Genomic DNA, 26,996 nt, shown 5'->3' with positions numbered 1-26,996 from the left:
AGTATTTTTGAAAAATTTAAACGCAGAATGAAAGATTACTTTATTACCGAGGGCCGAAAGTCCCTTAGAATGAATAAAAAGTTTTTTTTAATGACATATTTGTAACTAAAAATCACACTAAATTTTCTTAGTTTTTCACCCCTGTAACTTATTAAAATAAACATAGAAGTTTTCAGGGACTTTCGGCCCTCGGTCCTAACGTAATCTTTTATTCTGCGTTTGAATTTTTGAAAAATACTTATTAGTTTTCTTAGGATTCGAAAAAAATAAATCCCGTTTATATTCTTGTTATTGGATAAACGTTACTTACAAGGAATTACTTTTAATATTATTTTGTACAAACTTCTAATTAATAATATTTTCTTGTTCGACTCAAAAAATACTATAAATTTTACCAGAATTTGTACTTTAAAATCGTAATTTCGAAAGCGGTAGTCCGAAAGTCAGACTACCGACGTCATCAATTGCGACGTTGCCTTTTTCTCTTCATGGCTTGTAAAGTAAAGGTGGCTATGGCACTGTAGATATCTACATGTCGCTTTCTATCGATATTTGAATATCAAAATATTTGAATTTTTAGCTTTAATTGAATTATTTTCTAGTTTTGCTAGGTTATACTCTAATTGATAAACTAGAGGAAAACTAGAAAATAATTCAATTAAAGCTAAAAATTCATACGTTTTGATATTCAAATATCGATAGAAAGCGACATGTAGATATCTACAGTGCACGGAATCTAGGCCCTGCTGCGTCAATGGACATCCTAAGTCTTGACATCACAAAATTGGGAGGAGCTTATATTTGACTCCAAACAATTTTGTTTATAAGGTTAAACATTCATAAGGAATTTTTCATTTATTGTTTACGTGGTTTGTGTGCAAAATAAGACTTTTCATTTGGGTATTTAGTTAAAGAAACGTGTCAGTTAAGAGATTTTTATTCGTTTTTGCTCAGGTGAGTTTACTTAATGCAATGATTAGAACGTAAACAGTTTTGAGGTTGTTTATTTTCAACCACTAAGGAATAAAAACCACCTGAGCAAAAACGAAAATAATTCCCTTTATTAACACGTTTCTTTAACGAAATACGTAAATGAAAAGTCTTATTTTGTCACACAAAGCACATAAATGAAAAATTTCTTATGAGCATTCAACGTTACAAACAAATTGTTTGGAGTCAATATAAGCTCCTCCCAATTTTGTGACATTTGTGACGTCAGACTTAGGCTGTCCATTGGACGGCCCACTTATAAGAGGCTCTACTCTCTCCTGTGCATGCCCGATCGAAGCCGAAGGCTACATTTGCATCCCTGGATGTCTCAGTATGTTATCCCATAGCGGCATAGGCAAATATTTTTACGATTATATTATTACGACGTTTCGTACCTTTTCATCAAACAACCTAGTAGTTGATGTTTTTTTGTGTCCCAATTTTTAATATTAACCAAAAATATTTTTTTTAGAATAACTTTAACAGCAGAGTAGAGTGTCGCAGCACGTTGAATGCAGCCGAAACCGACAACAACTTGTTGGCCGTCCCCGAAACTACCTCTAATCTCAAAACTCCGACCAAAACTGTCCAAAAAAGTCTTTTTAAGACGCCAACCGGAACAGCGAGGTCGCCGAGGAGTACAGCCAAGTCTCCTAATACAACTTCCAAACTGACAGCTGCAAAGAGCCAGTTGAAGCTGATATTTTAGATTTTTTCTAAAGGAGATTTCTTTTAGTTTAGGCGAGGAAATAAAGCATTACACCTCTAACTTCTTTAAAGTAAGACAGATCATTGTGAAACTTTGGATTCGATTTGGGGGAGCTTCAGGAAAAAAGTTGACCTATTGGCATCAGGGACAATTTTCATTTTCGTTTAAATTTTCATACTCGGGGGTTTTTGAGGTCGCTGAACAGGAATATCGTGTCAACGAAGCTGGTGCCCGGTATCTACGTCTCCTGGAGTTTTATGGAAATATATATATTCGGTTTCATAACGTGTTACGACGTTGTCCGACTCCCAAACGCCACTGTGTTCTGTCCTGAGTTAGGTCTTCATTTAGATTTCGAGCGCTAATCGCTTTCCTAACTCCCAGATTCCAGCTCTGTGGTGGTCTTCCTCGTTTTTTTCTTCTCTGGGGGTTGCCACATCATAGTTTTTTAGGCAATTTTTCGTCCCCCATTCGGCTCACATGCCCATACCATATGAGCTGTTTTCTTTCAATATCCTCAACTATAGCGCCCTCTACACCCATTTGTTGTTTTATTACTTCATTCCTTATTCTTTCGGCTCTTGATATTCTCATCGATCTTCTGATGGCATCCATTTCCGTGGCTTCGACCTTTTTCTTATATTTCTCGGTTATTCTCCATGTCTCGGCTCCATAAAGTAGGCTAGTTTTAACCATTGTCTCATATATGTTCCATTTTCTTTTCTTTGATATTTCTTTACTCCATAGAACTCCGTTTAGACATGCTATAGCTCTTCGTGCTTGTATGATTGGATGTTCTATTTCTCGTTCGTCTTTTCCACTACGGTCGAAGATGACGCCCAGGTATTTATATTCGTCACATGGATTTATTTTTTGATTGTCTTCGACATCGAGTTGTTCTGCTTCAGCGCCAATTGAGAGGTATTTTTTCTTTTCTAAATTGATATTTAATCCCCATTTCTGGTATTCTTCAATTAGTTTTCTAAGCATATATTCCATGTCGTCTTTGTCATTTCAGATCACCAACTGATCATCTGCAAACTGTAAAGTGTATATGCAATCCTGATCGTTCAATTGTATACCCATTCCTTTGACTTTCCTTTTCCATTGTTTCAGAGCTGCAGAGATATAGATCTTAAACAGAGTCGGAGAGATACAACATCCCTGTCTGAGACCCTTAGTAACTGCAAATTTTTCAGCTAAGAGGTTTCCGGAAAGTTTTATGGAATTCCGTTATTAAAATAGTGAAAAATTTATTATCTCGTGGGTTTTGAGGTCGCTGGATACGAATATTGCATCGAAAATGCTGTACGAGACACATGGTGACCGGTATTTACGTCATCTGCTGGAGTTTTTTGAAAATTCGTTATGAAAATAGTTGAAATTTATTATATCGGGGTTTTTGAGGTCGCCGAACCCGAATCATCGACGATGCTGTACAAGGTACTTTTTAATTATATACAATTATATGTTTAAAACTCTCAGTAACCTTAAAAACCACGGATTAACAAGTTTCAACAAATTTTCTTACAAATTTCCATAAAATTCCCGGAGACAATGTAGATACAGTGCACCACCCTAATAACACCAAACATTCCATGTATGTCCAGGACATTCCTGGAATGTCCTCAAAAGCACAGGAATGTCCCCTAAATGTCCCAGGAAAGTCCTGTGTCAGCATTTTAAACATTCCTTGAATGTCTTGTTGGAACATTCCATGAATGTCTACGAATGTTCTTTGGACATTCACAGTATATTTTTTAGACAGTCCCTGGATGTAGTCGCTGATGTGTCATAATACCTCCGATTTATTTTTTCATGAGTTTTGTAAGAGAGACTAAAGACTTTTTTTACAGTCACCTCCTGTTTTCATATGATATTTTTTGACATGTTTTGTAGTAAATTCAACTATCTATTTACTACAAAACATGTCAAAAATTTACATGTGAAAACAGGAGATAACCCTAAAAATGGTTTTTCGTCTCCTACAAAATTCATGAAAAAGCAGATAGGTGGTATTGTCACACACCGACGATATACCAGAAGTATGTGTGGCCATACCAAATAATACATCCTTGATAAATATAAACATTTTTATTGCACAAAATCTTGTCATATATTTTTTTCCATAATCATCACTACGATGATGATTCATTGTATTGAATTGTACATTACAATTACAATCTGGTCATAACTGACCAATGAGCAATTTTAATTTAACCTAAATTACTACTGTTTCTTAAAATGAAGAGCTTACCCCATAGCGTCTCTTATCTAATCTAGCAAGATCGTGCACTATTTTAACATACACAGGCACACAAGCACTATGCTCTGTTTTTCACTATCACCTATCACTCAAACTAGTTCAAAAGGCTTTGTTCTCTTCAATCTTCTAGTTTGCCCAGTAGTATTGAGGAGCTGGATTTCCTCAAGTAATTTTCCTTTCCTTTTCTCGTACTTTTGTTGTTGCTCGTAACTTCCTGCCATCTTCTTGATGATTATATCCAGGTTCCATTTCTAGGTCCTTATGGAGATCACTGTTTGTCACATACCAAGGAGCATCTACAATATTTCTCAGTATTTTGTTCTGGAATCTTTGTATAACTTTTATATTACTTGGTCTAATAAGTACACCCCAATATATTGGACCTCCAATATATGGATGCCCACACTATAGTGGGCGTCCATACAGGTCTTAATATTTGTTTATAAAGTAATAACTTATTATACATCGACAATGTGGAGTTTCTTCCAACTAGCCATTACACTTTTTACATATATCTTTCTTTGCCTTTCATAGCCACAAGGCTATACGTTTCTTTCCTGGTTTTTTGTAGACCACTTTCAGCTGATTTTAAAAAAATTAAAATGGATGGTAATTTTTCTATTCGTTACAATTAAACATCAAAAGAAATAGGTACTATTTTACAGGTAATAATATGCATAAATAATTCATTTCATAAAGAATAAAGAAAATTTAAAACAGATTTTATAATACTTACATAATTGTTTAAACAAAAGAGATCCAGCCAGAGCAACACTAACATACAGAACAGCAAAAAAGCCACTATATAATTCTAATTTCCATTTTCCATCCAATCATAAATTTGTAGGTTATCATGAAATGTGATAATATGATGACCACGCGGCACGCGACCCTACTTACATAGAACACGCGCGGCAAATTTGAAAATGAACGCAAATTGAATAGTAAATGGCCTCACTTAAAATATAGGACATTGGTAGTATGTTCATAGAATGTCTTGTGGTAACATTCCACCAATAATTTAATCAGATGTTCACCGAATGTTCCTTGAATGTCCAGGACATTCAAACATTAATAGAACTTTGATAGTACATTCCTGGAATGTTTTATGTTGTTAGGGCAGATACCTGGCACAGTATCGTCGAAGCAATATTTGTTTTCAGGGACCTCAAAACCTACGGGATAAGAGGTTTTAATGATTTTCATACGTCATCTTCTGGAATTTCCATAAAACTCTAGGGGATGACCTATATGCCGGGCACCAGGTACCTCTTACAGCTTCACCGACCCGATATTCGTGTTCAGCAACCTCAAAAACCCCGAGATACTAAAATTTCAACTATGTATTTTTATAACGAATTTTCTCCGAATTTTAATAATCTCCAGGGGATGACGTGCATGCCGGGCACCAGGTATCTCGTACAGCATCGCCGCAGCAATATTTGTGTTCAGCGATCTCAAAAACCTCGAGATAACTAACAAGTTTCAATCATTTTCATAAATCATTTCTATACAGAACCGGCTAGTGTTCTAATGTTCTACTAACTGTAACGAACCGGCTATGCTTCTAGGTATTACGAACATTAAAGGTTCTAACGTCTTACAAAAAAAAATAAGAAAAAGTCATTTACCTTACGGCTACGACTTCCGAAGTCTCAGCAAGTACACGAACCGGTTGAAGTCCCCTGCGATGAGACACCACCTGCAGCATCCGTCACCTTTCTGTACGCCGGTTACAGCTGGCCCCTCACTTATTGTTCTAATTTTTCACTCTAGGTTATTAGTGTTAAGGTTTTACGCACTATCGACAACTTCGGATATTGTTAATATGCTATTACGCGAACCCGTATTTTTCTTCTTAACTATATTGAAAAATTTGCACCCGATCGCACTCTTTTCGCAGAGAATTAACCCGTAACGAAAACCTGCCCCTCGATCGTTCGTCGCTCACACACACGCGAAGAAAAAAAATTTAAATCGTCATTCCTCAACGGCTGTCGCATCACACACTGCCCCGAAAACCAAAAACGTTAAAAATAAATTCTTCGAATCTGTTCCTATCCTCTATTAAAAGTTTTAACATCGAAAAGTTTGTAGCTAGAGCTATTTCAAAAAACGTCAGCTACTTAAGGACTATTCGTAACTTGAATATATTAGATTTAAGCCACAAATATTGGTGTACTAAAAAAACCCTCGTATACGTTGAAAGCTATAGGAAATTGACAATGTGTGAACACCAAATGTACAAAAATAAAATACCTCCAATTTACACTAAACCTCCTGAAACTCTCTTTTCCAAGATAATACAAAACAAATTACATGGATTCAAACCTTCCAGGCAGTATTATCAACAAAATAATTAAAGACAAGTGGCCTATGTTTCAATATATTTTTACTGACGGCTCCAAAATTCAAAATAGAACCGGAAGTGCAATATATCACTGGAATTCTGAATACAAAGAATCATGCCGATTGCCTAATGAAGCTTCAATATATACTGCCGAATTATCAGCTTTATTACTTGCGCTAAAATATATAGCCTCTGTTGGTATGGACAATTATATCATTTTCACCGATTGTAGAAGTATTGTGGACAAACTCACTTCTATCCAATCGACACAAAGTCTAAACCACATTGAGATAGAAATTAAGAGTCTATATTATGATGTTACTTCCTCGGGCAGTTCAATTATTATTTGTTGGGTTAGAGGACATTCTGGAATATTTGGAAATGAAGAAGTCGACAAATTAGCTAACTCTGCAGCTTTAACCAAACGAAACATAAACAACATACTTCTACCAGTAACCGATATAGATAATATCAGTAAAAACCATTGCAAACAAAATTGGCAACGTGTATATAACCAAAGTACAACGGGAATAAATTTTAGAAATTGCCAACCACTAATTCCCAATGAGAGATGGTTGAAACAAGAATCAAATAGGCTATTTATAAAAACAGAATGAGGTCAAATCACGCACTAACCCCAGCATACAAACACAGCATAGGTATCAGTGATAACCCATATTGCGCCTGTGGTGGAATGGGAGATCTACAGCACCTCATTGGAGTGTGGACAGTACAGACAAAATATTAAAGTGATGTATGAAAAGTTAATTGATCTAAATTGTCCTTTACCTGTCAATTTAAACGAAATTCTTTTTCCAAAAAATAAGCAGACGTTAAAATGTCTTTACGAATATTTAACGTCCTGTAAATTTAAATTTTAAATAGGCTTAGATAATAAAATTAAAAATTGTAAAAATATGACACAAAATTGAAAAATGTATCCATTAATATATTATAACACCCTGTAAATTTAGATAATAAGTAGGCTTAGATATTAACTTAAAATTGTTATTGTAATACCATACAAAAAAAAACAAATAGTCTGGCTAATGGGCTATGTCAAAGCCATTAATAAAAAAAAACATCGAAAAGAAAAATAAACTCATTAATCTTTATCACTATTCTCAAAAATGTACCGAAGGTATTCCGAAGCGGTTCACCCTTATCGCGTGTCATAAAAATTTAATAACCAGCCCCAGACGAAAACATATCGGATTACGCGTACCGACAAATAACATATTAACTTCGTTGACTGCCGTAAAACCATAGACGTTACAATTTCCATAAAACTCCAAGAGACGACGTGAATACCAAAATACCGGGCACCAGGTACTTCTTACAATTTCGCCGGCACGTTATTCGTATTCAGCGACCTCAAAATCCTCCCGAGTATGAAAATGGAACTCATTTCCATGATTAGTTTCCGAGTCGTGAAGTTTTATTATTTGAACACTTTGAGATGCACTTTAGAAAATGCATTTTCCGCCTATAACAATGCAATGTTTATTTGTCCCTCATGCCAATAGGTCAACTTTTTTCCTGAAGCTCTCCCGAATCGAATACAAAAGGTTTCATAACGATCCGTCTTACTTGAAAAAAGTTAGAGGTTTAGTCTATTTTAGTGTTTTATATCCTCGCCTAGTAGTGTAGTAGTTGTACATATAATCAAATAGTTTTAACTGTTATATTACACCAGGAAAGGAAGCCGAGAAAGCACTTTGAAAGTCTGAAAATTACTGGCCTCTATTTTTTGACTGGAATATATGAGAGAAGTCAATAGAAAAGGAGTACTACCTCGTGGGCATCAAAATTTTTACTGCGTCGTGGATTTTGATTAACGTTTGGAAAAAAGCGACTTTTATCATTGAGCAATATTTTTACTTTTTCTATATTTTTGTGGGTAGGTCTACCGATTTTCCCCAAATTTTAGTATGTTGTTGTACTACAACAAAAATGGCTCTCTGAATTTTTTCAGATTTGAGTCCAGGCGGCCATTTTGTGAGCCCTAAAAAACAAAAAATAGCCATTTAACGCTTTTCTAAGAATTTTTTTCTAGGATCCCTCTTTTGAAAACGTCATATTTTAGCTATTGATGTCTAATTTTAACTTGAATTTTTTTAACTTTTGTCAAACGTCAACGTGCCATTTTGGTAAAAATTAAAGTAGACCCACTTTTTACCAAACATGACTCTATACATCAAACAGCTATAAAACAGCTTTTAAGTAACGAAGCTATATTTAACGAATCGAAAGATATAGAAAACATCTAAAATTTTGTTTTATAAAGTTTCTTTCGTGCTTCACAACTTTTCAAGCAACGGTTTCAAAAAGTGCCATTTTTACAAAATACGCGGTTTTTCGCATTTTCAAAGAGGTGGAACTTTTTTCTGCCAACTTCGAATTGCACAAAAAATGTTTGGAAGGTAGTTTTTTACATATATTATAAGCTCCCAAAGGAATTTCTTTGGCTATTTGCTTTTAAATCCTTCATCTGAACCTGTAAAAATCGATTTAATTCTGAAAACTGCGAAAATACGCATTTTCGAGGCTTGAAATCTCATATGTAAGTTATCATTTTTAAGGTTAACAAGTACCTAAATTGAAGAATAAATATTCAGTTTTAAGATTCTGGTTGAAAATGGGGGCTTTTTTAATACAACGTTGTTTTTTAATTGTTAATTATATTAAATATATTTATTAAATAATTAAAAAATAATATTAAATAATTAAAAAACAACGGTCTATATTGAAATAAGGCCAGATTTCTCACCAGAATCTTAAAACTGAATATTTGAACTTCAATGTAGGCACTTAGCAACCTCAAAAATTGTAATTTACATTATGAATTTTCAAGCCTACAAAATGCGTATTTTCGCATTTTTCAGTTGTAGACAAAAACTTTAGACAAAAATGAGAAGAGACCTTTTTTGTTTAGAATGATCCAAAAAATCTAAAAAAATATTTTGCGGAGCCGAAAAAGGTAATTAATTTTTTCATACAGGAACGGCCTCACAACATAGACTATACATTCTTAAATCTTAAAATTGTCATAACTTTGATTTCATAAACGCTAGTGACTTCTTTCAAAGCTTAAATTAAAGGTGTTTTTTTCTACTTTCATAATTCATAATGTATGAAAGGGTTAAATTGCCCCTGTTTTAGCGAGGTGGGTCAACAGGTTAAGTTATATTAGCTCACGAAGGTATCAAAATTCTCGATTTTTTAGAGGTTCAAATGAAGCATTTAGAAGCAAATAGCCAAAGAAATTCCTTTGGGAGCTTATAATATATGTAAAAAACTACCTTTAAAAAATTTTTCGTGCAATTCGAAGATGGCAGAAAAAAGTTCCATCTCTTTGAAAATGCGAAAAACCGCATTTTTTGTAAAAAGGGCACTTTTCAAACGACCGTAGCTTGAAAAGTTGTGAAGCACGAAAAAACTTTATAAAAAAAATTGTAGATATTTTTTAGATATTTCGATTCGTTACTATGCTTTTTCTCATGAGGATCTTTCAGTGCGTCACAGTTTTTCGATTTCTTTCTAACGCATTAAATTGTATCTAACAGCAAAAAAACGCACGTCGGTGATTATATTTCGTCGGTGACATTTATAACATTTATTTTAGTTTTCAATAGATGGCGCTATGATCGAAAATAAAATAATTTGCGAATTATATAATATATCTACGAATATAATCTGAACAATATAAGACTATACAAATCAAAGAAAATACCATTTTATAAATGCAATAACACAATGGATTTGTTTTTATGCCAAATTGCAGATAAATGTGACAACTGTCAGATTTAACTAAAATGTCATGTCACTAAAATGTATATTATCACGGACTTTCCTTTTTTTCTATCATTTGTGACGCACTGAAAAAGCTGCGTTACTTAAAAGCTGTTTTATAGCTGTTTGAATATGGTCATTTTTGGTAAAAAGTGGATCTACTTTAATTTTTGCCAAAATGGCGCCTTGACGTTTGACAAAAGTTAGAAAAATTCAAGTTAAAATTAGACATCAATAGCTAAAATATGACGTTTTTAAAATCATTTTCAGTGAAGAGAGACCCTAGAAAAAAATGTTTAAAAAAGCGTTAAAAATGGCTATTTTTTTGTTTTTTAGGGCTCACAAAATGGCCGCCTGAGCTCAAAAAAATCTGAAAAAAATCAGAGAGCCATTTTTGTTGTAGTACAGCAACATACTAAAATTTGGGGAAAATCGGTAGACCTCCCCACAAAAAATAGAAAAAGTAAAAAATTTTTATAGAGAAACCATGACGCAGTAACAATTTCGATATTGTCCTTTTCATGAGCATTTTTCAGTGCGTAACAAATGATAGGAAAAAGAGTAAGTCCATGATAATACACATTTATGACATTTATTCTAACATGACATTTTAGTTAAATCTGACAGTTGTCACATTTTATTTTCAATTTGGAATAAAAACAAATCAATTGTTCTATTGCATTTATAAAATGGTATTTTCTTTGATTTGTATAGTCTTATAAATTATACAGATTATATTTGTAATATTATTATCTAATTAAAAAAATATTTTTTTTATTATGGCGCCATCAATTGACAACTAGAATAACTAGAATAAATGTTGTAAATGTCTGTAATCACGGACGTGCCTTTTTTTTCTGTCAAATACAATTTAATGCGTTAGAAAGAAATCGAAAAACTATGACGCACTGAAAGATGATCATGAGAAAAAGAATACCCACAAGATGGTACACCTTTTCTATTGACTTCCCCAGATATTCCAGTTAACAAATAGTAGCCAGTATTTTTAAAATTTTTAAATGTTTAGTTTCCTGGGGCATAATATGTCTTGGTGATTGTTTATTCGTACTTCTCGTTTATTTTATAACTTTAACACGTGGATCTTAACTGTTTTTTTTTTAGATTGCAAAAGTGGCAATAACTAACCCCTTAACTGTGTTTTCTTTGCATCTCAAAATAAACCACTTTATACAAATCTATAAAGCAGTTGCCTTGATATCAGCATTAATATTTTTTAAACTTATGACACATTTTTGACTTAAGGCTGATTTATGTTAGAACGGGACGTGTACGACACGGACCGTGGAACAACCGGGCTCCGCACGGGGAATTGATGACGGGTAGCTTCCAGCTTCTGCACGTGTTTTTTTAAATAAGTTATGTGCGAGTGTCGTTAAGTAGGTTTAAAGAATGAATTTTGTAAACATGTAATTGCTAGCTATAGCTGTATACCTTGTAGCGTCAATGAAAACAAAGTGAACATGAATGGAAAATAAAATTTGACACGATGTTGATATGTCATATAAGGATGTGACATGCACACACACACATGCTCGTATCAACCCCAGCCCCGGGGAACATGTGTGTTCCAATGGAAAAGTGGAACCCACATGTCCGAAGATCAAACCGGTCACACCCCGTAATGGAGTGGTACCTATCTGACCCCCAAGCTATACCTCCACCCCTCCCCATCGAAGGACATACCGAATGGGGAGGCGTTGATCTTAATGTTACTTTGGATGCCCTGGGTAATGGGACACCCTTTGTATTACTTCATGTGGTTAAGCCACCTGGTTTTAGGGGTAGCTAGAAGAGCTTTTCTCCCTATTAATGACTAAGTTAATTTTTTACTTTACTTTGGACTTGAGTCCTAAAAAAATGTGTTCCGGACATCAAGGCACCAATCTAAATCGGTGTCTTGCTGTCCAGACCGTGTGTGCTCGGTCACTCAGCCGGCGAATTGGCAAAATAAATTTTGTTCTCCTCGACGACTGAGCGCCCGAAAGGTGTGGCCATCAAGCCCACGTCTGTCGGTACGTGACCTTGATGCTCACATTCCGCGGCTATGGTCCATTTGACCTACCTGAAGGGTACTTAGTGCCTGAAGGGCGACATTTGTGTTTCGATATTCTGTGGTTATCTCAATTTTTCATTAAGGGTTTCCTCTATATCCAGCTAACTGCTGTCTAGGCCGTCTATGTACCGTTCTTTGGTTTTCGTCGTAGTTAGTCAATTCTCTTAATAACCTGCTAGGATGGTGTCTGATATTGTTAAATATTTCATGTGCTCTTTCGTCTATCATTCTCAGGACTTTCTTTTGTTGCGTATGTCCAAATACATATCTTAATGGGACATATGTAGGTATATTCAGAGCTTCCCTGATCATGTGGTTTTGGATGGTTTGTATTTTTTTCTTATTGGTTTTACACGTGTGCCCCCATGCGGCTGAGGCGTATGTTAGAGTTGGCAAAATTATACAATTTGCCATCCTAATCTTTGTCTTAAATCTCAGTTTACTCTTTCGACCTATTAGCGATGACAGTTGACTCCTAAGGGCTTTAGCTTTGTTGACCGTTTGTTTTACGTGTTCTGTAAAGGTCAGCCTTTTGTCCAACATTACGCCTAGGTATTTGGCTTGATTTGACCATTCAATTTGGGTATCAAATAGGGATAGTTCCTCATTTGGTCTGCCTCTTCTTTTTTGGTACATAACGGCCTGTGTTTTGTCAGGATTGACAGCTATTTTCCACTGCACACACCATTCTTGTAGTTCGTCAAGAGCTCTTTGTAGATGTCTTGTTGCAAAATCTGGGTGGGTACTGCTAAAAGCTATCGCTGTATCATCTGCGTATAGACTTAGCAACGATCTGGGTTCAGTTGGGGTGTCTGCCGTATATATGGTATATAGATATGGCGACAACACTGCCCCCTGTGGCACACCAGCCTCCATGGTCCCAACTTCGGACAGGGTTGGCCCTATCCGAACTCTGAACCTCCTGTTGGCTAGGTATGACGAGAGAAGACACGTCATCGCTTCACTATAACCATATTGGTTCATTTTATACAGCAGGCCGTCGTGCCATACCCTGTCAAATGCTTTACTGACGTCTAGAAAGGCGGCCGCTGTATATTTCTTTTCGTTGAACCCTTTCGTGATATATTCTGTTAACCTCAGCACTTGAAGTTCACACGAGTGCTCGGATGGTTTAAAGAATGAATTTTGTAAACATGTAATTGCTAGCTATAGCTGTATACCTTGTAGCGTCAATGAAAACAAAGTGAACATGAATGGAAAATAAAATTTGACACGATGTTGATATGTCATATAAGGATGTGACATGCACACACACACATGCTCGTATCAACCCCAGCCCCGGGGAACATGTGTGTTCCAATGGAAAAGTGGAACCCACATGTCCGAAGATCAAACCGGTCACACCCCGTAATGGAGTGGTACCTATCTGACCCCCAAGCTATACCTCCACCCCTCCCCATCGAAGGACATACCGAATGGGGAGGCGTTGATCTTAATGTTACTTTGGATGCCCTGGGTAATGGGACACCCTTTGTATTACTTCATGTGGTTAAGCCACCTGGTTTTAGGGGTAGCTAGAAGAGCTTTTCTCCCTATTAATGACTAAGTTAATTTTTTACTTTACTTTGGACTTGAGTCCTAAAAAAATGTGTTCCGGACATCAAGGCACCAATCTAAATCGGTGTCTTGCTGTCCAGACCGTGTGTGCTCGGTCACTCAGCCGGCGAATTGGCAAAATAAATTTTGTTCTCCTCGACGACTGAGCGCCCGAAAGGTGTGGCCATCAAGCCCACGTCTGTCGGTACGTGACCTTGATGCTCACATTCCGCGGCTATGGTCCATTTGACCTACCTGAAGGGTACTTAGTGCCTGAAGGGCGACATTTGTGTTTCGATATTCTGTGGTTATCTCAATTTTTCATTAAGGGTTTCCTCTATATCCAGCTAACTGCTGTCTAGGCCGTCTATGTACCGTTCTTTGGTTTTCGTCGTAGTTAGTCAATTCTCTTAATAACCTGCTAGGATGGTGTCTGATATTGTTAAATATTTCATGTGCTCTTTCGTCTATCATTCTCAGGACTTTCTTTTGTTGCGTATGTCCAAATACATATCTTAATGGGACATATGTAGGTATATTCAGAGCTTCCCTGATCATGTGGTTTTGGATGGTTTGTATTTTTTTCTTATTGGTTTTACACGTGTGCCCCCATGCGGCTGAGGCGTATGTTAGAGTTGGCAAAATTATACAATTTGCCATCCTAATCTTTGTCTTAAATCTCAGTTTACTCTTTCGACCTATTAGCGATGACAGTTGACTCCTAAGGGCTTTAGCTTTGTTGACCGTTTGTTTTACGTGTTCTGTAAAGGTCAGCCTTTTGTCCAACATTACGCCTAGGTATTTGGCTTGATTTGACCATTCAATTTGGGTATCAAATAGGGATAGTTCCTCATTTGGTCTGCCTCTTCTTTTTTGGTACATAACGGCCTGTGTTTTGTCAGGATTGACAGCTATTTTCCACTGCACACACCATTCTTGTAGTTCGTCAAGAGCTCTTTGTAGATGTCTTGTTGCAAAATCTGGGTGGGTACTGCTAAAAGCTATCGCTGTATCATCTGCGTATAGACTTAGCAACGATCTGGGTTCAGTTGGGGTGTCTGCCGTATATATGGTATATAGATATGGCGACAACACTGCCCCCTGTGGCACACCAGCCTCCATGGTCCCAACTTCGGACAGGGTTGGCCCTATCCGAACTCTGAACCTCCTGTTGGCTAGGTATGACGAGAGAAGACACGTCATCGCTTCACTATAACCATATTGGTTCATTTTATACAGCAGGCCGTCGTGCCATACCCTGTCAAATGCTTTACTGACGTCTAGAAAGGCGGCCGCTGTATATTTCTTTTCGTTGAACCCTTTCGTGATATATTCTGTTAACCTCAGCACTTGAAGTTCACACGAGTGCTCGGATGGTTTAAAGAATGAATTTTGTAAACATGTAATTGCTAGCTATAGCTGTATACCTTGTAGCGTCAATGAAAACAAAGTGAACATGAATGGAAAATAAAATTTGACACGATGTTGATATGTCATATAAGGATGTGACATGCACACACACACATGCTCGTATCAACCCCAGCCCCGGGGAACATGTGTGTTCCAATGGAAAAGTGGAACCCACATGTCCGAAGATCAAACCGGTCACACCCCGTAATGGAGTGGTACCTATCTGACCCCCAAGCTATACCTCCACCCCTCCCCATCGAAGGACATACCGAATGGGGAGGCGTTGATCTTAATGTTACTTTGGATGCCCTGGGTAATGGGACACCCTTTGTATTACTTCATGTGGTTAAGCCACCTGGTTTTAGGGGTAGCTAGAAGAGCTTTTCTCCCTATTAATGACTAAGTTAATTTTTTACCTTACTTTGGACTTGAGTCCTAAAAAAATGTGTTCCGGACATCAAGGCACCAATCTAAATCGGTGTCTTGCTGTCCAGACCGTGTGTGCTCGGTCACTCAGCCGGCGAATTGGCAAAATAAATTTTGTTCTCCTCGACGACTGAGCGCCCGAAAGGTGTGGCCATCAAGCCCACGTCTGTCGGTACGTGACCTTGATGCTCACATTCCGCGGCTATGGTCCATTTGACCTACCTGAAGGGTACTTAGTGCCTGAAGGGCGACATTTGTGTTTCGATATTCTGTGGTTATCTCAATTTTTCATTAAGGGTTTCCTCTATATCCAGCTAACTGCTGTCTAGGCCGTCTATGTACCGTTCTTTGGTTTTCGTCGTAGTTAGTCAATTCTCTTAATAACCTGCTAGGATGGTGTCTGATATTGTTAAATATTTCATGTGCTCTTTCGTCTATCATTCTCAGGACTTTCTTTTGTTGCGTATGTCCAAATACATATCTTAATGGGACATATGTAGGTATATTCAGAGCTTCCCTGATCATGTGGTTTTGGATGGTTTGTATTTTTTTCTTATTGGTTTTACACGTGTGCCCCCATGCGGCTGAGGCGTATGTTAGAGTTGGCAAAATTATACAATTTGCCATCCTAATCTTTGTCTTAAATCTCAGTTTACTCTTTCGACCTATTAGCGATGACAGTTGACTCCTAAGGGCTTTAGCTTTGTTGACCGTTTGTTTTACGTGTTCTGTAAAGGTCAGCCTTTTGTCCAACATTACGCCTAGGTATTTGGCTTGATTTGACCATTCAATTTGGGTATCAAATAGGGATAGTTCCTCATTTGGTCTGCCTCTTCTTTTTTGGTACATAACGGCCTGTGTTTTGTCAGGATTGACAGCTATTTTCCACTGCACACACCATTCTTGTAGTTCGTCAAGAGCTCTTTGTAGATGTCTTGTTGCAAAATCTGGGTGGGTACTGCTAAAAGCTATCGCTGTATCATCTGCGTATAGACTTAGCAACGATCTGGGTTCAGTTGGGGTGTCTGCCGTATATATGGTATATAGATATGGCGACAACACTGCCCCCTGTGGCACACCAGCCTCCATGGTCCCAACTTCGGACAGGGTTGGCCCTATCCGAACTCTGAACCTCCTGTTGGCTAGGTATGACGAGAGAAGACACGTCATCGCTTCACTATAACCATATTGGTTCATTTTATACAGCAGGCCGTCGTGCCATACCCTGTCAAATGCTTTACTGACGTCTAGAAAGGCGGCCGCTGTATATTTCTTTTCGTTGAACCCTTTCGTGATATATTCTGTTAACCTCAGCACTTGAAGTTCACACGAGTGCTCGGATGGTTTAAAGAATGAATTTTGTAAACATGTAATTGCTAGCTATAGCTGTATACCTTGTAGCGTCAATGAAAACAAAGTGAACATGAATGGAAAATAAAATTTGACACGATGTTGATATGTCATATAAGGATGTGACATGCTAACACAATTTGGAGAACAAGTCCTCGGTTGCTCAGAATCGGAAGAGATGTGGGGTGGATCTTTAAGGGATGTTATTAATATACTCTTATTAGCTTAGAAATAAAAATAATAGGAAAATCAAAGTAAGAATGTCAAATAAAAAGAAATAAAATATTGGGCGCCACTGGTTACCTTCTGGGAACCAAAAATAGAAACTTAAAAGAACAGATAGCTAATTCAAAAAAATTAAACGAAAACATAGTCGATATACAATATATAAAATACTTATGGTGTGAAAGCAAATATAGCGTGACTTACCTTATCTATGTCTTTACTCAGCTACATCTTTGTTGTACTTACGATACAAGAGAGAAGGAAAAGAGAAATAATATATATATAACACCGGTTTATAGCGTCCTGCGCCTTCCGGTTCCTATTCTCCAGCCGCGTCGATCTGTCCAATCTCCTGGTCGGAGAACTCTCTCAGACATGGCTCTCTGGATTCCACTTATCCAGGTTGTTTTCGGTCTGCCCCTTTTCCTTCTTTCCGGGGGTTGCCATTCCATTATTAGCTTTGGGAGTCGATGTTCCTCCATTCTTTGTACATGGCCATACCAACAAAGTTGTTTTTGTTGGACTTCTTCAATTATGTTTGTTTTTCTATTCATAACATCTCGTACCCGTTCATTCGTTATATGTGAGACTCTGGAGATGCAGGCCGATCTTCGCCAGAAGTCCATTTCCAGTGCAAGCAACTTCTGTTCTGTTCGCTTATTCAGTTGCCAGGTTTCACATCCATACAGTACCACGCTTTTAAAGATGCTATTATAAAGCTGTGTTTTCTTTTCTTTTGATATGGTTTTTGACCAAAGTAGGGAGTTCAAAGCTCCTATTACCTTCTTTCCTTTCATAATTCTTTCCTCTATTTCGAATTCTGTCCTTCCACTTTGTTGGATTTTCGTTCCAAGGTATACATAATCAGAGCTTGGCTCGATAACCATATCATCCTCTAGATGTAACTCACTTTTCTGTCCTCCTATACACATATATTTGGTTTTCTTCATATTAACGTATAGGCCCCATTTTTTGTATTCTCGAAACAGCCGGTTTGTCATAAATATTAGATCATCTTTATCCTGGGCAATCACCACCTGATCGTCAGCAAAATGCAGTGTGTATAATGTTGAGTCGTCGTTTAGCTGTATCCCCATTCCAGGACACGATTTGCGCCACTTATGCAAGACCTCATTTATATAGATTTTAAACAGTGTTGGCGATAAGCTGCATCCCTGTCGTAGATAAGTTTAAAAAGAGAAATAATAAAGTTGTATTTTGCAAATGAAACATTATTTATTGAAACAAAGAGAAATTAAATCTGTGATCTCTTACGATGTTACAAATAGAGATAATTTTTATCGAAAAGAAAATGAAAAATTTTAACATAGAAAAAATAATACCTTGTTTATTGGTCCTGAATCTTTTTGCTTGGTTTTAAGTCCAAGGCACAATTATTCACTTCACCAAATGTCACTTTACAAATGAATTGATACAATAACAGTACAGGTTAACTCCCATAGTTCATAGAAAAATTTTATAGAAAAATTCAGCATTAGATTTATTTCTCAAAACAAATTGGCACTACTCGAACAAAAACATAAAAAAAATAAAATAAAGTAAGTTATCAATCGAATTAGAACAGAAAACGGCAATAAATATCGTTCCCATACCACCAGATTGACAACAGGTGGAATACTTTCTTTGGTTACACCTCCTGAGATTTTCAAAATTTATAAATCATACAGGGTGCCGAGGAAATTAAGATGAGAGAATTTTAAATAATTCACAGCTCATCTGCTCATCGTGGTAAAAGCTCCAACAAGAAAAATTCCTTAATACTCAAACAAAAGAGTAAATGAATTAAAAATGTCTAAACATTCTCAATTTCTTTGCAACACGAAAATGCAGCAGCTGCATAATACTATGGTCAAATCTGAGAGTGCAGGAAGAGTCTATACCGGTTTCGGGGGTTGTTTCCCCCTCATCAGTAGTCCCATATTCTCTTCTCTCAGATTCTTCCACGTACCACACTTTAGGCCTTTTCGAATTGCAAAGAAAGAAATGTCACGGATGAACTAGGGCCATCTACCGAAAAACAAAGTAAGTTATCAATCTGGTGGTATGGAGACGATATTTATAGTCGTTTTCTGTACTACTTCGATTGATAACTTACTTTGTTTTTCGGTAGATGGCCCTAGTTCATCCGTGACATTTCTTTCTTTGCAATTCGGAAAGGCCTAATGTGTGGTACGTGGAAGAATCTGAGAGAAGAGGATATGGGACTACTAATGAGGGGAAAACAACCCCCGAAACCGGTATAGACTCTTCCTGCACTCTCAGATTTGACCATAGTATTATGCAGCTGCTGTATTTTCGTATTGCAAAGAAATTGAGAATGTTTATACATTTTTAATTCATTTACTCTTTTGTTTGAGTATTAAGGAATCTTTCTTGTTGGAGCTTTTACCACTCTGAGCAGATGAGTTGTGAATTATTTAAAATTCTCTTATCTTAATTTCCTCGGCACCCTGTATGATTTATAAATTTTAAAAATCTCAGGAGGTGTAACCAAAGAAAGTATTCCACCTGTTGTCAATCTGGTGGTATGGAATCGATATTTATTGTCGTTTTCTGTACTACTTCGATTGATAACTTACTTTGTTTTTCGGTAGATGGCCCTAGTTCATCCGTGACATTTCTTTCTTTGCAATTCGGAAAGGCCTAAAGTGTGGTACGTGGAAGAATCTGAGAGAAGAGGATATAGGACTACTGATGAGGGGAAACAACCCCCGAAACCGGTATAGACTCTTCCTGCACTCTCAGATTTGACCATGGTATTATGCAGCTGCTGCATTTTCGTGTTGCAAAGAAATTGAGAATGTTTATACATTTTTATAAAAAAAATTGTTTTCTAGTTTATTAAACGGGATCAAAAAATACGCGGTGGCTTGCGGCTTGTTTAGACCATACTGGAACAAACACTTTAACTCCAACACAAAGACTTCTGCAATAAAATTGCACAATAACTTCACTTAAAAAACTTAAACTAAAATTTCAACTCAACTCTTCAGAAACCGCTATAAGCGGTCTCTGCCCGAGGCTACAACTACAACTTTAGTTCTTGACGGCTCCTACGTAACTCTTTCTCGATCTCCCCAAACTCCAATCTTCCTAAACCAAACGCAGAAATTTAGACTCCTATTCCAGCAATCATCAGATAGTTTATCCAATAAAAAGAACCCAATGTTCCTAAGAACATCCCATAAACAGTTGTAAATCTTCTTCTTAACCAATAAGAAAATACTCATTATCAGTAAGCAGTTTCTCTTGGTGCTCATCAAAAATGTCAAGTCAGCTCTATCAACGATTGTCGACTCAAAACTACTTGAAAAACCTTATCGCTATTATAAAATTTATTATGTAAACATTCGGCTCTAGTGGACAGAATTCAGTCTCAAAAAAACATTAAATTCTTTTGATAACTCGCCGAAGATAAACAAATGCTCTACTTCTGGGCAAACGGAAAATATACCAATGTGGGAACGAGGATTACGCAATACCATACGTATGTGAGAAACTTATCCCACTTCAGATATAAATCATGAGACAATTCGCGGCTTCAGAATACGAAGCTATTAGACAGAATGCTTATACCGGGGTCGTAATATAAATACGGTCTTAACACAAAAAAAATTAAGGGGTGATGCGATGATGTCAGTGATTCGAAATTACTAGCGGCCTTCGCACCGTTACAACCTTTGGTAGAGGATGAAAGAAGGAAAAAGGGATGGGCAGTCCACCCAGCATGGATATCATAAATAGGTGGGTACTTCCTCACACAGTCAATTAAATGTTGTCATCCATTGTAGAATGTAAGTTCTTCTTTAGCAGCCTGTTCTGGCCAGTCCTGAACATAGGCCTGCCCTTATGTTTTCCATATTCGCCTGTCTTATGGTATCTGGTGTCAGTTTCTTCCTGTCTTTTCTTTAGTGTCGTCGATCTATTTTTTGCGGTTTCCTCTGCCTTGTTTATCTGCTCTTGGTCGCCATTGTATTATTCTCTTTGCCCACCTCTTCACTTTCCCTTGCCATATATCCTGCCCATTTCCATTTAAATTTTGCGATAGCTTAGGTAACGTCTTTTATTTTGGTTCTTTTCCTTAAATCTTCGTTTCTCATATAATCTCCTAAGCTTACATTTCTTGTAAATCTCTCAAAAACTCTTCGAGTTGTTGAGTCTATTGAGAGATTGGTTAGTAAGTGTCATGGTCTTCTTCTTCTTCTTTTAGTTTCATGGCCTCCAGCTCTTAGGTACTTGACCAGTCCTCGTATTTAGACTGTAATTGGAAGGGAATCCTCTTTTCAAAGGGTCTGGATTTTTCCATATTCCCTTTAAATTCATTGTAATATGATTTTCAAATAACTATTTTATATTTTAATTTGAAATATTGTTAAAAATTGATTGATCTTTCTTAAGGTTTGGTCATTAATATTATGTAGAGATTTTGTATTGAAATGGTTCCTGATACAAGTCAAATTGATTTGTTTTGTTAATTGGGCATTCAAGTAACATATGAGTTATACTTCCTATTTGTCCACATTCACAAAAAGGAGTATCACTACAATTGATTTTAAACAAATGGTCTGGTGTGTGGCAATGGCCCGTTCGCATTCTAATAATTGATGTCAAGTGCCTTCGATCCACAAATGTAAATTTGTGGAACCAAGGGTTTACAGAAAAATCACTTTGGCATTGTTGATACCACTTCCCTTTAGTTTTAAACTGTTTTGTCCATTCAACTTTAAACTCATTTACAATATTTTGTTTAATAAAAGGCAAAAAGTAAAATTTATCTATTTTAATGTCTGCAGGAACATTTGAAGTCTTGCCTATATTTGCCAATTTATGAGCCTCTGTATTCCCCTTTACTCCAGTATGGCCTGGAATCCAAGCTAAGTTTATATTAAATCCTGCTTCCATTGACTCAATAATGAGTCTTTTAGTTAGGTTTACAATATGGTTGTTTGTCCCCCAGGCGGTGTTATGTAATTTTTGGATAGCACTTTTAGCATCTGAAAAAATTATTGCTTCTTTAATATTTTTTTCAATACAAACAGATAATGCCTTGTTAATTGCAATAATTTCTGCAGTGCATATTTGAGTGTGCTCATGTAATCTGGATACATAGTTATAATTGATTGAAGGTATGTGTACCCCAAAACCTACTGTCCTCGACCCGGGATCTAAAGAACCATCTGTAAATACCCATGTATAATTTCCATATGAAGCTGAAAATTCATTAAGTAATTCCTGATGAGTATAGGTTTCCATTTTTTTGTGGGTTTAAGTGTCATGGTCTTCATTCCATAATGGACATGACAGGAAAGATACATGTGTCAAAAACCTTTCGCTTTAAATTAACTGGGATTTTCATAGTTTTTTACTTTTCTAGATTTTTTTATATTTTAGAATGTAACTATATATTATATAAACACACCAACAAGTAGGACTGGTCAAACACAATTACAATACAATAGTTCCCCGTGAATAGCACGTCGCGACCGCTGACAAGTAGTTCATATTAGTACGGAGTACGGGACGGGTACGAGAAAATAATCATCACCCACGAGGCGAGCACGGCCGGTAGATGGCGCCCGTCCCCGTTGTCGCCTCGTCACGTACGGTAAACTAACCAGTATCTTTCGTATCACACGATTTCGTATCACAACGTGTTCCGACGTGTCAACGTGTCCCGAAAGACAGTCGTTTCGTATATGGCCCGTTCTAACATAAATCAGCCTTTATACAAATGACATAAAGGACTTGCTTTGATATCGGTATCGAATTTTTTAACCTTCGAGACATTAGCGTAACTATTTTTCGAAATTGGCAAAGATGGAAATCATCAAATATTAATTCTGTTTTCCCGTGTTATCAATGATACGGCTTCTCATTGATAACAAAGGAAACAGCTCTCTACAGATTGCACTCTGGGCTTTTATAGTCCCCCTAGCTCATTTTGGCTAAAAATGCTTTAAGCATTGAAGCAAATGAAACTTATGAAGTTTTCTTACGTGGTAAAAGGGTTTTAGGTTTATTCTAATGTATTTTTTTAAATTTTTTTGCAAATAATGACGTACTTACGTTACAACTTTTAGTGATGGTGAAATATGTTATCCAGTATTTCACAGTTTGATTTACAGTATTTTATGTTGTTATTTTTATACGCGTTTATTAACCTCTTTTGTACATATGTTTCATAGTTTTATATAATAAAATTTTAATAAACAAGTCTACTCTTTTTATACATACACCATACCTATCGAAAGGGGCGTTAGACAGGGAGATACGATTTCGCCGAAACTCTTCAACCAAGCACTAGAAGACATTTTCAAGAGATTAAATCCCATTCAATGGGAAGAATATGAAATCATCATTAACGGCCAATACTTATCACCTAAGATACGCTGACGATATCGTCCTTATAGCTACAGACAAGGAACAGGAACAACTACAAATAATGATAGACCAAAAAGCCAGTAAAGTTGGATTAAATATGAATTACAACAAAACAAAAGTGATAACAAATCAAGAAAATGAGTTAAGAATCGTAGTTAAACAAAACCAAATAGAAGAAGTGAATGAATACATATACTGGGACAAATAGTAAAATTGAATAGAGACAACCAAACGGCAGAAATAAAGAGACGAACGAAGTTAGCGTGGGCCTCGTTTAGTAAGCTCAGCTTTATATTGAAGAATAATACCCTCAATATATAAAAACGAAACTCTACGACCAATGTATTCTTCCGGTTCTCGCATATGGATGTCAAACATAGACATTCACAAAAGCGAATATGGACAGAATTGCGAAAACAAAGAGCAATGGAAAGACAAATAATCAACAGACTGTCAGATAGAAAAAAGGAATTCCTGGGTAAGAAATTACACAAAAGTTAAGGATGCTACTCATCAAACAGCTAAACTAAAATGGAAATTCGCCGGTCATACTATTAGACAAAAAGACGAAAGATGGAATAAAATTATTACAGAGTTAAACCGGGAGATATTAACAGAACTTCAACCACGATTTTTTAAGTCCTACCCTTTGCAATACTGGATGGTTAGAAAAGGTACTTACAATTTATGGAAAAATCCACAGGTTTCCTGTGGCATTCTCCTGGGAAAATTAGATTTTCCACGAGGAAAAAAATGTGAAGTTGCGATGAATTTTTAAGTCCTGCCATATCCATAGAATGACAGGATATACTATCAATTTTATGAAGAAAATTTTTTGGGCAGGAGGGTTGCAAAAGGACTAAGAGTGTATATGGAAGTGAAGTTTCTAAGTCCAAGAACAACGTTTTTAAAAAGAACTTTATTGACAAGGGAGTACTTACTACAGTTAAATGCAAAATAAGAGTGACGCTATACAATGCAAAAAGTTTATTTATAAGCTCGGTGACGCCGAGGTGTGGTCGAGGTGAAGCTTGCTTACGCTGTCCTTTTATTATTGGTGATTTAGCAGTTCTGGTTTCTTAACTTGGATATACGAACATGTAATGAAAATAATGAAATTTTCATAATTTTCTGAGTCCTGACAACTTAATAAATTAAACATAATTATTTGAAAATGATCGAAAAAAATGTTGGCATGACGTCTCCTAATGTTTAAATGCACGTGTCCCTTGGAAAATTCTGTGGAAAATTTTCACCCTGGTTCCGTGATTTTCTGAGTCATAAAATAAATTGTATTATAAAATAAATAAGTTAAGTAGATATTATTCAAAATGGCAGGATGTTTAGTTGCACCTTTTTTACTACACATAGTTAAAAATGTGTAAGAAAATTCGTGAAAAGTTACACGATTTTCTGAGTCATGCCATTTTGGACATATCTCAAGAATGTTAATATAAAGCTATTTACAAAGAGGCAGGATGGTTGTGTAGTTATTTCATGTGTAAAAATAAAATTTTAAGTAAGTAAAATTATTGCAGGTTGTTATACAAACACATTCATATCACCACAATTTTCTGAGTCATGCCATGCCATGTCAAGTATGCTTAAAAAACACTAATCTAAAACCGTTTACAACGTGGCAGGATAACCGCAAAAATATAATACATAAAAATTAATTTTTTCCACCTACCTCTACCGAAAGTATACTTTTCCGGACCTGATTGTAGGGAGCAAAGTTGTACTTTTCCTCCCTAGGGAGGAAAATATTTTTCCTCCCTAGGGAGGAAAAGTAAAAGTGACGTCATGGTATTTCATTCATGAAATATAACTTATTGACGCCCGGTACATACATATTTTCTATTATACAAGTATCTATACATTTTAACGTTTATTTAAAAACACTCTGTATTTTGCAGAATGGCAAAAAAACAGTAAATTGTTATTCTGATTTAACAATGTTTACATTAATAATTTGACTTATATTTGACAGTTGACCGTTATATTGTACCTACTTGTTAGTTTTAGTTCTATAATAAATTTTGTTGGTTAGTTACATAAATAAATGAAGTAAAAATGAAAAAATTACTTGTTATTTGAGGAAGGTGGAAAAACCATATGTATAACATGGGAGTAAAGTGCCTTTTCCTCCCTTGAATGATTACTGCCCTCCGCTATGCGTCGGGCAGTAAACTTCATTCTCGGGAGGAAAAGTAGCACTTTCCTCCCTTGTTATACAAATAGCTATTTCATCGTTAAAAGAATCGTACGGTATTAAATATTATTTTCCTGAGTAATGTCTCGGATTTTTATACACCTTTCAAATCTAATAACAAACTGTAACCTATTTATTTTAAGCGATTAGATCATATTTGTATCTAAGTAAACGTAATAAAAGTAATTGGAAGAAAATCAATAATTTTAAAATTAATTGGTTATAGTAAGGATTGTACCTATTATACAGAGTGTCCAGAAACTCTTTTAACAATCGAAGCCCGGAGGTTCCTCAGATAATTTTAAGAAAATTTAACTCGATTCACCTCGTCCGAAAATGCTGCCCAAGGAAGCTAAAGCTCTTTAAAGATGGCGTATTCTAATTAGTTTTTTTTTAAATAGCTCCAGAACACTTCTATTTAGAAAAACGAAAACTGGTAGACCTATTTATCTTCCAGAGATAAATCGATTCCATCATTTGTCAATTTTTAGTACCGGTCATAGGCGTCCGTTTAGGGTAGGGAAACGGATATTTTATCGCATATAACTTTCCTGTGTTTAACTTTTAAGCATTTTTGACACTGGATTATTAAACTATGGGGTATTCTTGTACTAAAAGGTACTCTTGCTTTAAGTCAGTAGGATATGCCGTGTTCTAGAAAAATTAATTTGAAAAAATTTTCGGTTTTTGAATTTGGAAAAAAAATAAAAAAAACTATTTAGAAATACGAAAACTGGTACGTTTATTTCTCTTCCAGAGATGAATATTTTATCAATTGTTAATTTCTAGTATCGGTCATAGGCGTCCGTCTTGGGTAGATCAACGAAATCTCATAACTTGCTTTAATTGTTAAGCATTTTTAACAGTAGAGTATTAAATTATGATGTATTCTAGTACTAAATGTTACTCTTGCTTTAAGTCGGTAAATACACCGTTATTTTTTTTATTTTTTCAAATTTTTCTTAAATTCAAAATACGAAAAATTTTGAAATTGATTTTTCTAGAAAACGGTACATCCTACCGACTTAAAGCAAGAGTACCGTTTAGTACTAGAATACCTCACAATTTAATAATATAGTGTCAAAAATGCTTAAAAGTTAAAGACAAAAAAGTTATGCGATAAAATAACCGTTGCCCTACCCAAAACGGACTCCTATGACCGGTATTAGAGATTCGCAATTGATGGAATCGATTTATCTCTGGAAGACAAAAAGGCGGACCAGTTTTTGTCTA

The 26,996-nt window shown here is 36.0% G+C and overlaps 1 protein-coding gene across 1 annotated transcript in view; it reads left to right on the top strand.

Moving 5' to 3' along the window:
* Positions 1–23,383, top strand: part of LOC114329588 (protein regulator of cytokinesis 1-like) — a 58,941-nt gene extending 35,558 nt beyond the window's left edge. Inside the window, exon 9 of the mRNA XM_028278756.2 lies at positions 1,463–23,383. Within this exon, the coding sequence (XP_028134557.1) occupies positions 1,463–1,699 (237 nt within the window). The 3' untranslated portion in view covers positions 1,700–23,383. The remainder of the gene's footprint in view (positions 1–1,462) is intronic.
* The last annotated feature ends 3,613 nt before the right edge of the window (positions 23,384–26,996 follow it).

The sequence above is a fragment of the Diabrotica virgifera genome, chromosome 5 (assembly GCF_917563875.1).
Source record: "Diabrotica virgifera virgifera chromosome 5, PGI_DIABVI_V3a".
Taxonomy (NCBI): domain Eukaryota; kingdom Metazoa; phylum Arthropoda; class Insecta; order Coleoptera; family Chrysomelidae; genus Diabrotica; species Diabrotica virgifera.
The sequence above is the reverse complement of the archived record's forward strand: the minus strand, read 5'-3'. Positions and strand labels throughout refer to the sequence as shown.